Here is a 14,643-nt window from a genome sequence, read left to right as displayed (position 1 = left end):
CTCAGTAAAGCCTTTCCCTAAAGCCAGCTCACCCCTGCGGACCACACCTCGTGTTCGCCTTCCTGAAGATGCGGCCATGGGGAAGCTGGGCAAAGTTTTGCCCGGTAATACAATGCCCTCGCGTGACTCGCATGCACAACAGTAAAACCAAAGGCAGTTCGAAGTTTACAATAATGCCGCTTTTGTCTGCTGTTGTGTAGTGACACGGAAGGGAAATGCTGGCTTATTAACAGGTGTCCAGTAAAGAGGCTGAAAAAAGGAGGTCAATGCACGGAGCAGTTTTGGTTTTGACGTGCAAAGCATCATAGGACGGGGGCCGTTCCACGCTCAGGAGTGACCACTTTGGGGATCGTGGTTTCCAGCGAGGACTTTGCTCCCGAACATTCTTTGTCCACAGAAGGCTTCATCCTTGACTTCAGCATGGAGGTGGAGACCCAGATTCCTACAGCATCCTCACAAATCTGAGTTTCTTGCTTTTCAAGGGACCACATTTTTGGAAGGGGGCACTCAGCACCTTCAGAAAAATCAGGCCCTTGCGGGCAGTCTCAAGTTGAGCACCCAAAATAACCCATCTGAGGAAGAACTAGGCGGGAGGACTTTGCTTCAGGCAGTGAAGGCTCGGGGAGCATTTCCCTGACAAACCCTCCCCATCTCCTGCGGGCAGGAGGCTTCATCGCAGGCCAGAGGAGCAGGAGCACTGCCCTTTGGTAAGGTCAGAGCACAGCAGGCTGATTGTGTTCTCACTGGAGCCTCTCCTTGGCCAATTCATCCCTGTGCTCGGTCCGCGTTTGTCATCAAATTCAACTTCCTGGACAAACATCAAGGAAAAGCAAGTGCTGGCATCGGGTTCGTGAGCACGTTGCTGTGCCTACAACACGTCGATTGGATGTTACAATCCTATACAAAAGAGCGACCTTCGTCATCAAATATTCATCTCTGGAAAAAGAGCGGTGAAAGGCAGCGGGGCAACAAAGATACCTGCCTCTCAAACAAGGCTTCAGTTGATGTTCATTAGCAAACCGGTGATTTCTTAATTGACAGTACAGACAAAACCGCAGGGCACTGCTGAGCAGTGGCTATGAACAGCTCAGCCAGCCCACACGCGGTGGAAGATGTCAAGGTTTCATGCAAGTCCGCTCGTTTCTCTTAAAAAGAGGCTTTGTGTTCATCAGTTACGGTAGGACAGAGCAGTGCCGTTACCAAATCATGCCTGAACCCCTCGCATTACTGTATCCCAGAGCACTTCACAAACTACACCTGCACAGCTGGTGTGACCTCGGGTTTTAGGGTCTTATGAAACAAACAGCTCCTGGGTAATAAATGGCCGTAACAGTGTAATCACATTTTTTATATAGGCTCTAAGGCGGGTATTTACAAAATGCTGCTGCAACTACTACATTCAGAGGCACGTAACTGAAAGGCTCCTCTGCAGAGCACATTGTCACCGTGACACGGAGTTTCAGAGGATGGGTGAAGCCAAGCAGGGAGAAGACAAGGGGAAAATGCAGAGCTCTTTGCCCTTTGGAGGAAAACTAATGTGGGCTCAGCGGGGAACCTGCTGACTCTATCCTGTCCCATCACTCGGTTTACACCGACCAGAAGGTTTTGCCGGGTCCTCCCCGTAGCACGGCACCTCGCGGCCAGTGCACAGACTGCAGGTGTAAGGCCGATGCTTATTCTTAGAGGTTGTCCCTTTCGAGGCGATTTGAGCACAGAGGCGTGCTTGCGTATGGTGGAGGTCTGCAGTGACGTTCGGAGAGAGCACGGCTATCGTCCGAGTCCAAGCTCACTCACAAAACGCAGCAGCCAAGGGACTCAATTAAACTCTGAAGTGCTTTGCTCTCTGGTAACCATTGTTTTCTTTTCTATTCTAAACTTCGCAGGCTCACTGCATCTGCCAGCAGCAGCTGTGCAACACATCTGCCAAGTTGATGTAACAGTGCCTCACATTTTACAACGCCGGCCAAATATTGTTTGCAGCTATAAAATACACTTGGAGACGGCTTTGTTGTGAATGAAGAATAATAGCTTTCCATTTGAGGGTTGCTGCCGTAGCCTAGGAAACAAAACCGAACCACGCCAGAAAAAAGCGTAAAGGATCACGTTGAGCTTCTCCATGATCCGCTTGTTCTCTGCTTTTTGTCCATTTGGACGTCTGCACCCAAAGAAGAAGCGGTTATTTGGTGTCAAGGGAGCCTGTAAACGAGCACATTTGTAACCTACTTCCATACCCCGCGGTGACTTTCTAGGTTAACTGGGGCCATCAGCCTGCATCTGACAGAGGACACCCCACCGCAGGAAGACCCACCGGCTTCAAATTTTTCTCTGAGGCCAACACCACCCGTAACGCAGACCTGCATAAAGCATCGGCAGGAAGGCACTGTGCACGCGCAGCAGCGATGAGCTGGGTTTCTCCTGGCTGACACGGGAACTGCTTCTCCACGGCCAGCATCGCCGTGAGCCTCCCGGGACAGCCGACAGAGCACCAGCTCAGCTGGGCCGTGAGGATTAAGTCACCCTCGTCTCACCTGCTTTGCACAGGAGTCGGAACAGAAATCCCTTACGGCAGAGCACCCCAAGTATTAATCAATGCAACGCAACGAACGCCCTTTCAGCTTTTCCTGTTGAATTTTCTCCTCTTCGCAAAATTAAATATTCACTGGGGCAAAGAACTGAAACACAGTCCTACATCCGGGCAGAAAGACCGATGCACCAGCCTGCAATTTGCCCCTCTAACTCAGTCCGGACTGTTTTACCCCACTTCGTAGCTATAAAGAAGCACTCAAAAGGAGCAAGCCTGCAGCCCATCACTCAGGGCGCTCACTCTGGATAAGCAGAAGTTTCACTTGAAATATAACCATCTGCAAAAGCTAAGAGCTCCATCAGGAAGAACGGAAAAAAATCCAAGCCACAGCAGCGGACAGAGCCTCACTTTGCTGCAGGAAACCCGAGCCTCCATCGCCCCAGCAGCAAGCTGCTGAGCCGCTCTCGGCCTTCTCGCGGAATAATTTGAAAAGACCTTGAATTCAATCCAACACACGACAAGAACCATCGCCGTTCTTTCCACCAGCACATCATGTCCAGAAGGCAAGGTAGAGGGAGTTACTAGAAAAAAAGAATACCACTTCATCCTGTTTGCAAACTGCCCTACCGTGAACAAGACGCTTGCACGAGGAGTCCTCCCGGCAGCTTCCTCAGGCGGCTTACACCTGGAGAAGGATCCCGACTGCCACCGTCCCCCCGAGGAGCAGCACCTGCGCGAGGCTGAGCCCAACACACCCGGCAGCCAGGGCTCCTGGCCGCGGGCCAGCCGCCGTGAAGCTGGTGGTTCTGCCCGTGCTGTTCAGCACAATGTCTCTGTTAAAGAACATATATTGAAGAATAGGACATTGTACTCCTCGGAACACAAGGCCCATTGTAGTTACAAAAGGCTTATTTGCAGGACCTGGTCTGAGCAGGGGACTGACAGCCAAGGTCCCGAGGCTCCTTCCTGGTTTTCAGATGAAATTCTTCAGTAGCTGGGAGTAAATCGCGTCTCCCCCCGCTCCAGTTCCTCGTTTGCAGACAGGAGCAGGCAGGCCGTGGCCACACACTAGCAACACTCGGCACTGCCAAAGGGTCACAAGCGTGGCTGGCGACAGGAATGGAAAGGCTGCAGCCCCCGTCCTGCCGGCTGATGTAGGAGTTCGTGTCCGTGCAAAAACCGGCATCAACGGGCGAGCGTTTCAAACAGCCCAGGTGTGGGATGGCTTTGGGATAACCTGGGCATCTGGGTAGGAAGACTTGTCCACAGCCCACGGGACCAGCTTCTGGGTACATCAGAGAACCGAAGCTCTCGGGGTCGGACGTGAATTCCACCAGCCATTGCTGCCTCCTCCCTGGGGACCAGAGGCCCAGGCACCATTCCCTCTGGTAACCAGGTCTGTGGCAAGCAGGCCCACAGGGCTTGTGGGTCGTACAGCAGTGGCCTCCAAAATTCACAGGGTAAAAGACCAGAGGGGCCTGCTAGCGAGACACGTTTCCACTCAGTTCCACCAACGGCCTCGGAGCTGCAGAGCACGCGCAGCTTAGCAGCCGGATGCCAGAATTACACCCTTATTCCCGAGGTAACTGCCTGACCACAGGTTGAGACCTATGGGAAACTCTTCCCCATGTGATGAATACCCTGCAATAAAGCAGCGCCCGCATCAAATTTCCTTCTGTCCACAGCCCAGAAATTCAGTTGCAAAAGGAACTTAGAGAGCTGACTCCGCAACGGGTGGGAACTGCTGCGGTCCTCTTCTGCGTTTGCAAGTAATCAAAGACACTTTGCATTAGCTATGTATGTAATCCCCGGTCAATTCTAACAGCACACAGCTTTGTAAGCAGCAGAACACGTCCAGCTGCTCTCACGACCTGCCCTGACACACGTATGTTCTTCCAGGGAAGCTGCTGGGGGTGAACGTTGCGCAGTCGCGGCACCGTTGTGTAACGGGGAGCCTCGTGGACCAAATCCACCTCTAGTCACGTAGCTGGGAGTACAGCAGTTTCTGCTGCTGTGCTAAAACCACACACGTCCAGCAGTTTCCAAGCGGTGCAGCCACTCCCCTTGCCAAGCAAGAGACCCGAAAGACCCATTCAAATACTTATGGCAGAAGGCTTCAATACCCTTGACTGCTGCAAGCCCCGCTGTCCGGCAGCACGACCATCCTGCGTGGGGACAGCTCGTGTCCTGCAGCAGCCGTGGGCACCACGGGAGCATCCGTGTCCCTGGGCAAGGGCCAGTCGAAACCAGACTGTCATTTGGAGGGAAAGATTAGTGGTTCGGTAAGATTTTTAAATGCCTGTTTTTCTGTAAGATGTGACGGATTCATCTCCTCGGCCAGTCCTGTTGATAAGGCTATTGGCGGCAAACTTCCACGTCACACGTGAACCTCACAGTAAAACCCTGAGGCAGCAGACACTCTTGCAAAACCCCTTCTAAAAAAAAAAAAAAAACCCTTTCAAAAACAATTTGCCGGCAACTAATCCCCAGAGAGCTTCTCGATCCACGTGGCTCCCACGGGTTTGACGGAGGAAGGAGCCACACCGGCGCGTGTCCAGCACCAGCAGTGGGGACGGCGCAGAGCCGGCGGAGCGCTGCCGCAGCGCTGCGGGGCGAGACACTTGCTTCCGAGCCCGCGGGGTGGCAGACGGGACGGACCTCACCAGAAGTCTTGTCTCGTTTCACAGGTGGGGAGCTGAGGCAGTGACATCTGGCAGGAGCACGACAAAACCGCCCAGGGATTCAAAAAGCCTTACAAAGCCCCAGGAGGGTCAGTGCACTGCTCTGTAGGATGCCTTGGTCACCATGCCTGGTTCAAGGACGCCTTAAATTATCTTTTGCCAGACTGGGGAGGATTTTTTCAGGAAAGGCTTGCTCCATTTGCAAGTTTGTTCCTTTATCTTTCCCTAAGCACCCACCCCGGCAGAGTGTGGGAGGCAGGATACGGCACCAGATGGTCCTCTCTTCTGACCTGGTGGCTGCGCTTCTTCTCCAGGGCCTTCCAGGGTTTCTCTGCAGACGATGCTTCAGCTCAGGCACAGATCCCCATCACCCAAACCTGGAAGCATCTGCAGTTACCAGTATCTAAGAAACCATACAGCGCAAAAAAAAAAAAAAAGGGAAGCTTCTGTAAAACTCAAATGACCTTTTCAAAAGGCTGAGGTTTATACAGACTGATGATAAGCGTAAAAATGTAAAAGAAAACGCTGGGAAAGAAATAAAGGTAACAAATAGGGAGGTAATATTAAGACAGCACAGCCGAGGCTTGTGGACCAGCACGCAGGCAGCTTGCCGACCCGCAAGGAATGTCCCCGCAGCTGATCCTTACGGGAGGAGCCGAATCATCACCTTACAAGAGGAGGTGCTCGGCCGCACAGGATCGGATGGCACCGTGTGGAGGCCGCCCTGTGCAGAGCAGCACCAAGGATCCCGCACCACCGAGCCCTGGGCAGCCCTCTGGCAGGGGACGCCGTCCATCCGGACACCCACACGTCCCGGCTACAGCCGCTCATTAACATCGGAAACCAGCGAAACCTCATTCCTGCTGACCACGGCCATCGCTGTGAGGACAGGCTGCAGCCATCTGAGGCTCTCGGGCGAGGTGCAGCTACCTCGGGACCTGGCACCCACGGGAACGCTGTCCTCTGATACAATTTTGGGAGCCAGTGACCAGAGAGGTTGCTGGTGGCTGACGTCGAGCCGTGCTGCCAGCGAGGAGGAGGATGCTCAGGGGACGCTGAAAAGCTCGGGGCATCCCTGCACGCTGGGGACCAAGGGGTTTCTCGTGGGTGAGTCTCCTCCAGCCTAGAGGTGACAGCAGGCAAACCGCAGGAGCTTCGCTCAGAAAAGGCTAGCCTAGAGAAAACTCAATGACGGCAAGGCTTACGAACTATCTCCTGCTATCGTTGCGGCTAATCTCCTAGCGCGAGGAACAGAATACTGGATGCTCTGATCTGCTCACGTCCGAGCAGGCAATCTGCTCCTCGTATCACCCCTAACTAAGCAAAAATTGGGAAGGATAAAAGCCAGCTCAACTATCCATGAATTTGCATCTCTTGCAGGAAATGTAATAAAAGTTTCTCAACGCCCACCCGTGTGGATTCAAACTCAGTGTGGGAGCTGAGAAAATCTAGTTTGTTGAATTCCTAATACTTACGAGCCTCGATGTACTTTTAATTCTCTGCTATTCCCACTTTCAGTCCTTTCTCACTTCTGGGAGGCTCCGGGACGAGCATGCAGGTGTTTTGCACATCAGCTCTGCGGTGTGCTTGCCAGCAGCGCGCAGGAAGGTGTGCTCAGCATCTGCCATCAGAATGCACCTCCCCAGCCAGTGCCACCGGCCTCCAAAGCAGATCACTTTCAGCGCAGAAGACTTCAAAAGCAGGCTGCTGCCGAGCCAAATAAAAGCATGCACGCGTCAATAGCTTTCACATCATCATTCAAGACCACTGAAGTGTTGCTTTTTCCCGGCCAAATTCCAGCCTCGTGCACAAAGTAACTCATCGCACACGTAATTGCGGTAAATCCTTGGGCCCAAGGACACCTGCTTAGAAACCTGGATTTAAGCTCGCTGAAGTCACCGGAAAGATTTATTTCCTTTCACTGCCCACATAGCCAGGAAACTAAATTGCACGGCCAGGTTCCCACAGTGGCAGAACCTGGAAAGTCTGCTGCAAAGTTAAGGAAACTACAAACAATTTTCCTGAGCTGAAAATGAAAACATGCCATTTTGTCCTTCCACCGATGAGCAAAAGCACATATCCAAATCCAGCCAGCCGCTTTCCTGGGGCAGGAAGAAGTCAGTGGCATGGGAATGGAGGTGGGGAGGACGCTGCCAGCGCTCGCTGCCTGCCTCACAGCACCCAGCCCTCGGACAGACGTCCAGGCAGCAGCAGATGGATAATTGCACCTTGCAGGTGGCTCAGCCAGCGCAGCTTCCCAGGGAGCTACAACTCTGCCCCGGGAGCTGCCGTCAGCCAGAGCTCCTGACTCAGCCGCGCTGCAAAACCAAGCCTAGCATCGCCTGGGAGAAAAGGGGCTCGGGAGCCAGGGCAGCCCCACCCCGCCGCTTCCACCACAACACGGCAATCTGCACGCCGGTCCTCCCACTCCTGCTCCTCTGCCCCCCAATTTGCAACGGCCTTCAATTTGGCTGCGCTGGGGAAGCTGTCAGATGAGACGACTGAGGCTTTGGCAGCCGAGCAAGCAGGGAGAGGAGCGGCGTGGGAGCCAAGCTGCGATTGCCACGCGTGCCGAAGCGACCACCTTCGCCGCGACACGCATCGGCACGAAGCTGCCCGCTCGCAGCAGGAGGCTGAGGGCACTCGCTTGACTTCTGGCTCCCAGACTGCCCTACAAGCCCCACTTGCCACAACCAACAATTGGGCCCCGTTCCAAGTCCCGTGGCGGCGACGTCCGAGCTCCGTGCTCCTGCGTGACCCCGTCCCCAGGAGCTCCGGGGAAGCGACGCGCCTCTAAGCATCCTGCAGCTCCCTGGCAAAGCGAGCATTTTGGAAGACTTTCTTTCCCCCACCGTATTTCACACTTCAGTTCCTTCCCTCCCACACAGCCCTGCTGTCGCTTCACTTTTGTCACCGTAAATGAATGATAAACGATTAAACTGCAGTTGTAGCAAGCGTGACTGCTGAAGAGGAAGCACGTCCCACGTACTACCGACGCTCCCCCGCTACTATTCCCCTGGGGTCCCCCCGCGGCTGCAGCACCTGCAGAGGCTCGGACCATAACAGCGTGCAGCTCTCAGAGGGTGCTGGTCCCCTGGTGCCGCGCCTCGCTGAGGGAGTCCAAGCCTTTTTGAAGGTCGGAGTAGCTAAAGAAGTCTTGGGATGTTTATAGGCGTAAATCTCACTGTGAGGCAAATATAGGGGAAAAATCACCTTGTGCTGGAAACACCCAACAAGTTTCCAGTACTGATGTGCGAAGAGAAACTGCTAAAGCATGACCCCAGATCGGGCTGAACGCTCAGAATCAGTGATGAAGGCAAAAACCTATTTATCATGTCAAGATTTGGAGAACCTTACTCATTTTTTTGTTTCATTTTAAGAATCTATGTATATCCCAAATCATGTGTCCAGACCCCGCAGCTATAACCACACAAGTGTGCCTTTGTGCTTCTGTGGAGATATTTTCATTTCGTGCGAGCATTACACAAAGGTCATCTGCCAAGAGGGGTTAGAAGACAAGGCTCACGCTCACGAGAAACCCGGTGCCCGGTTTCGCCCCTTTTCCATAACATCTCTCCTAGAACACGCTCACCATCGGCGTCCCCATCCCTGTTCTGATGCCAGAGCAAGGAGGAACAGGGTTTTTATTATTATTTTCTTAAACCACGCATATTCAAGCAGCATCCTTTGCTGCCTGACCACGTTCACCTCTTTCCGCACCTCCCTACTCCATTTGCAGGTGCGGATGAACGACGAGGCCAGCGCAGGCACGGTGGGCAGGCAGCGTACGGCCCCTGCCGGGAAGTGCCCGGGCGCTGCGGCCGTGGGCACGGGGCAGCAGCATCCCAGAAGCAGGTGATGCTCTGATAAGTCCGCACCTGCGACTTCCCCCTGATAAATTCCTCCCGCTCCCTAAGACGTGCTTTGCAAAGAGGTCAAGGAAACGGGGATTAAGACTGCAAGCTTTTTTGGGTCAGTGTGTCTTTCTTGCGCCTGGCGTGGCTCCAGGTGCGCTGCCAGCCGTGAGCTAATAAGGAATAATGAGCACCTTCGCCTTCCGACAAGGTATGCATCCTCTGGTGGCGACGGAGTCACCCAGGATGCCACCACCTTCCCCAGGTTATTAAGGGCCTCGCTGCAAAAAAAAAAAAAAAAACAGTCCTCCCCACAAACGCACAAAATAACAACAAGAAAAAGTCAAGGCTCCGAACAGTTTATGAGCAGATCATTGTCCATCAAAGGAAACCTTGTTGAGGCACAAGAGCAGCTCGCAGCCCCAGGGTAGCAGATCGGATTGCGTTTGCTTCTCATCGGCGCGCTGCATTAAGGGTGCGCGGCCACATAACCACAGCAACATCACCGCAGCTCCAGGCATCCCCAGCACCGCCGCGATTAAGCGATGTTGTAAGAGCCAGGGAGAAGGGAGAGGGGCTGTCTCACAGCCACGCACGCTTCACACACACCCACCGCTTTTCTACTTTGGAAACTAGGAAAGGGCACGTCGCAGACATCAGGCTGACACGCAGCTTTGCAGGGAAGGCTTCTTTAGCTGTAGCCACGGGAAATGTGAGAAGGGGACAACCGCCGGCGAACACCCTATTGCTTACCAAAACCGCTCTTCTTGCTTTGGATTCATTTGGAGCGCCGCTTTCCAATAACAAAAAAGGGATGTCGGCAGCACAGTGTGAAACAGCCTCTCCTTTAAAAAAAAAAAACCGAGGCCATTCCACACTGCTAACGCGATCCATCCAAAATAAAATAAAATAAAATAAAATAAATGCCCAGAGCCCTCAAGAGGAACCGTGCTACAACCCCCACCGGAGGCTTCCTTGGCAGGTGGAGCTCAGCCCGCGCAGCCTTCGCACGCCGGCTCCGCAGCCTGAGACCGGACCGCGAGTTTCGCGAGGCGAGAAGTCGGGCACCTGTGGGCTCCGCCGCCCGGCCCCAGCGCCCCCGGCTGCCTTGGGGCTCCCGGGCTGAGCGCAACAGCGCAGCCCCGCGCACGGACCGGCGGAGAGGCGGGCGGGGGGGGCGCAACTCCGAGGGGAAGCCCCCGGGACCCCCGGCCCGCGGGGCCACCGAGCCGGCGCGGCGCGGCGCGGCACGGCCCCAGAGCCGCCCCGCACGGCCGGCGGGCACCGGCAGGGACCAGCGGGCTCCCCCCGCCCCGGCCCCGTCCCGGACACCCGGGTCACCGGCACCCCCCCGGGGGCCCTTCCCCGCGCCCCCTCCCGGGCCCCGCTGGGGGACTCACCGGCGGCGGCGGCCTCCAGCAGCGCGGCGGCCCGCAGCAGGCAGTAGTAGCGCTCCATCTCCCCCGCCGAGGTGCCCCCCGGCGGGGGGCCGGCCGGGGCCGGGGCCAGGGCCATGCCCCGCGGCAGCGCTCCGCCGCCGGCCGCGCTCCGCCGCCCCGGGCCCGTGCCGCCGCCGCCGCCGCCGAGGCGGGGCCGGGGAAAGGGGGGAGCCGCCTCCGCCCGCCCCGCGCCCGCCCCCCCCCCCGCTGCCCGCGCCCGGCTGAGGCGGCGGCTGCCGCCTGCTGCCCCGCGGCGAGGGGCGCCCAGGCCGCGGCTGGGTTCCTCGCCCGGCCCGGGCACCGGCTGGGACAGAGCGCGGGGGCTGCGGGGGGCGAGCTTCCCCGAAGCCCCTGGGGGGACCTGCTCGGGCCAGGGGTGCTGTGGCCCCGAGTTCACCCACCGGCGCAGGCAGGCCGACCGCAGTCCCTCCAGTCATAGCTCCTAAATTACGTTCCTGCTGCGTTGCCTGGTGGCATTTACAAAACCATACATCGGGTTTTCGCTTGACACAACCCTCCCCCCCCCCCAAAAAAAAAAAAAAAAAAGTGTTTTCATCCTCTGCAAGAAGTATTCTAGCGAATTCCTTGAACAGTATCTGAGAACTGTGTTAAACTATGCCATGGCCAAAGCTGGCCAGACCTCAGCCAAGGCCGGCCTGACCCATCACTCCTCAGCTCCCCGATGCTGAGGTTCAAACGATGCCAGCTCATTCTCAGCAGCAGCCAGAGCTGCCCAGGAAGCCAGCACAGAGAAGTGGATGTTCCTGTTTTTCCAAAACAACCTTTTAATTATGCTCCTTACTATAATAGCAGCCTTTTTCCAACACTTCAGCAGTCAGGGCTATTAATTTAGGACCCAAGGCCTAACAATGGTAATGTGAAAAACACCATCTTTTTTTGGTAGACCTTGTCCCTTCTTGCACTGATACAGAATTTTTCAAGGAAAAACTGCCCATTCAGTCAGTGCTCCTTGTCTGTCACACAGCAGATTCTCACTAGCTTCACAGTCTGAACAGTTTTCTCTTTGGTCATAAAGCATGTCCTGTGCAAGAGGGAGGAGAGTTCATGTGCAGTTACTCATCAAGAAAAAAACAGCTCGTGCACAGCACTAAACGTGGTTATAAAACAGCCGTGTGCCAGGCTACAGGCACGGTATGACAGACATGCTGCATTCCTCTTTTATTCTTACCGCAGAAATGCTGTTTTCCTCAAACTGCAACAGCTCATGCAGAACTGAGGCCTGTCCACACGAATCACAGAACCGCAGGTGGTTTGGGTTGGAAGGGGCCTCCGAGCCCACCCAGTTCCAGCCCCCTGCCACGGGCAGGGACACCTCCTGCTGCACCTGGGTGCCCTCCGTGCAACCTGGCCTTGAACGCTCCCAGGGATGGGGCATCCACAGCTTCTCTGGGCAGCGTGTGCCACTGCCTCACCACCCTCACAGCAAACGTTTTCTTCCTAATATCTAATCTAAATCTCCCCTCTTCTGGTTTAAAGCCTTTACTCCTTGTCCTTTCACTGCGCTCCCTGACAGAGTCCCTCCCCAGCCTTCCTGTAGGCCCTCCTAGGCTGCTACAAGGTCTGCCCGCAGCCTTCTCTTCAACCCCAGCTTTCTCAGCCTGTCCCAGGAACAATAAGCTGAGACAGAGGGAACAAGGAGAAGATAAAAAGGAAACAATGACAGCCAGAAACACTGGTGTTTCTTTTTCAAGGATTTTCCTCCCCAGACCTCATAACAACATTCATCACTCTGAGCAGCACATACGTGGCTGTGTGTGAAGGAAAGACCCGTTTGGAGAGGGGGAGCTCTCATCAGAAGGAAATCCTGGCAGAGTTTTATTCTATGCGGGTGCTCTTCCTTATCCCCCTGTTTTTGGGAGGTGTAGGGAGAATTCCCACTTATTTCATTAATTCCAGTTCAGATGCTGGGGAAAAACAAAACAAAACAAACAAACAAACAAAAAAACCAACAGCATTGTTTCACATAAAGGCAGTTTTTGTTGGGAGTGGTACCCCTATTTGTTTTTTAGAAATTGCCTTTCAAAAGCGTCTGCTTAGTCAAACAGGTATGCTTAGTTTTAGGCAACCACAGGCATGAGTCCTCATGGTGATATGATCTCTTTTTGAGATTGTTCTGAATAAACTTATCAGCTATTTCTCCCCAGCCTCTATTTTTATTCTAATTTGGAGGAAACCATAGGTTGTATTTCTGCCCCTCCTGAAAGCTGCTGCTCGCACACCTCGTGGCGTGGCCGTGCAGAAAGCAAGGGCCGGGCAGTGCGTCCGGCCGCAGCTGCTCCAGCCCCAGCTCTGCTTGGAGAAGTCGCCTGCTTAGAGGCTTCCCCATACGCCCTGAGAAGTGCACCCCAGTCACCTTCAGCCCTGGGTGGCCAAGAGCCCATCTAGCCTCCTAGTCTCTTCTTCAAAAAATAGCTTCTGGTTAAACAGGGTAATCTAACTTGTCACCCTCAGGTCAGACCTCTGTTCAGGTCTCACAGGCGGTCCTGCGGATGCACGTATCTCAAAGCTCCGGGCCCTGCTGCCCAGCCCCGCTCTCATCCTTTCAGATTGCAATTGCTGCAACGTATTCCCCTAGCTTGGCCAAATCCCAGTTTCTCCTGCCGCACCATCTGGCAGGCTGCTGCAGGCACTTTTGCTGTGCTCCACCACACCAGCCTCAGCAGCTTTGTGCATGCAATTCCTCCGCTGAGTCTCTCCTCACCCACACGTCTGATCTACGTGACCTGCCCGCGCTGCAAAGCCCCACGCTTAGCCACGAGCCCAGCCGCTTCATCTTCCACGCCCCGACTCCAATGGCCAAAACGGGACGGAACAGATTTAATGTTTTAGGGTGGTGCTGGGAACTGGAACACCTGAGCTAGCTAAATGCCATTTGGAGCCTCCCGAGCCAGGAGAGACCCAGGCCCATCTGACGCCAGTTGAGCCTGCCACAGCTTTCATCAGGATGGGATTTATTTCACCTGCTGCCTCAGTGTGAAATACAGAAGGGACTCCCCTGTGCTCTCCTACTCTCGCTTTTTCTCTGCCTAAGCCAGACCTACCTTATTTATTTCTCTAACCCGTTTTTGGACAGAAGCACACTCACAGGTGCACACACGCCCTTTCTCCAGGCCACAGCGTATTTTCCAGCTTAGCAGGTTACCTCCAGACACCTGAAGACGTTAGCAGCGAGCAGAGCAGAGGTCCCTGCTGCCACCCCGCCCCACCTGCCCTCCTGTCAGCAGCCTGACCCCTAAGAAAGTGGCTGTCCTTGCTGAAAGCCATCTTACAAAGCTGCATTGCTTCTCCTTTGAAACATGAAGTGGCACACAGCTGTTTTAAATGCTAATTTGGAGCTTTCTGAAGCAGCTCTGAACCACGGTGCTTACGCTGACTGCTGTGTCCCGTCAGCCGGGACCGCCAGCTCAAAGCCTCCCCAGTCCTTCAGCTGATTTTCACCATCACTCCACATAAGCTATTAAGAGTCTCAGTGCGTGTATCTAGTTTCCAGTAGTACAAGCTTCTTCTTAAAGGTTATAGTTTGTTTTAAATAGCACAGCCATCTGTCCTACAGCGGCTCATGGGAGCTGAAGAAATTAAAGCAGCCAAAACTGAATTTATCAAACTGACTGTCAGTTTTCATTATCAACGTTTCAGTTTGAATCAGACACATGTCCTAAAAAAATGAAGTATATATTTTTCTTGTGTCTTACACGAGCACTGAGAGACTTGCTTTTCATTACACCGTTGGAGTCTCAGCAATGCAAATATGTGGCCTGTACTTCAGCAGCTCCAGGCACCTTACCAACCACAGAATAAGCCTCATTTATGTGTTTCCAGTCTTTCAACTAAAAAAAAAAAAAAAAAAAAGGCAGCTTGGTACAGGTAGCCATGATACACAGAACCAATGCACAGCATTAAGAAAAAATCATGCATATACGGAAGCTGGACACATGGACCTGCATTTTATTTTTTACCCTAAATGTCCTGGTCAGCTAAAGCTCCGAGTTTAACTCTTCTAAAAAGTTAAATCAATTTATTCACTTAATTCATGGGGCTTGTTTTCTTAATTTGACAGATTATTGTTCAGGAAAATTGGTTAAGAGCACAGAAGCCAGATATGTGCAGCAGCCGTCACCAGAAGA

General features: G+C 54.1%; 1 protein-coding gene across 5 annotated transcripts in view; it reads right to left on the bottom strand.

Annotated features, from left to right (window-relative positions):
• MCF2 (MCF.2 cell line derived transforming sequence) overlaps positions 1-10,606 on the bottom strand; it is a 58,479-nt gene extending 47,873 nt beyond the window's left edge. For 3 of the 5 annotated variants that reach the window (XM_040571862.1, XM_040571856.1, XM_040571857.1), the window contains exon 1: positions 10,460-10,606. Coding sequence is in view for 3 of the 5 variants with exons in the window: in XM_040571856.1 (XP_040427790.1) it covers positions 10,460-10,574 (115 nt within the window). In the remaining 2 variants the exon portion in view is untranslated. Of the gene's footprint in view, positions 1-4,647; positions 4,935-5,442; positions 5,609-10,459 lie in introns of those variants that run through there. The other 2 variants (XM_040571860.1, XM_040571858.1) reach the window with 2 other exon arrangements.
• Positions 10,607-14,643: the final 4,037 nt, after the last annotated feature.

This window comes from Cygnus olor, chromosome 13, assembly GCF_009769625.2.
Source record: "Cygnus olor isolate bCygOlo1 chromosome 13, bCygOlo1.pri.v2, whole genome shotgun sequence".
Lineage (NCBI taxonomy): Eukaryota > Metazoa > Chordata > Aves > Anseriformes > Anatidae > Cygnus > Cygnus olor.
Note: the sequence above shows the minus strand (reverse complement) of the source record. Positions and strands in the feature narration are given on the sequence as shown.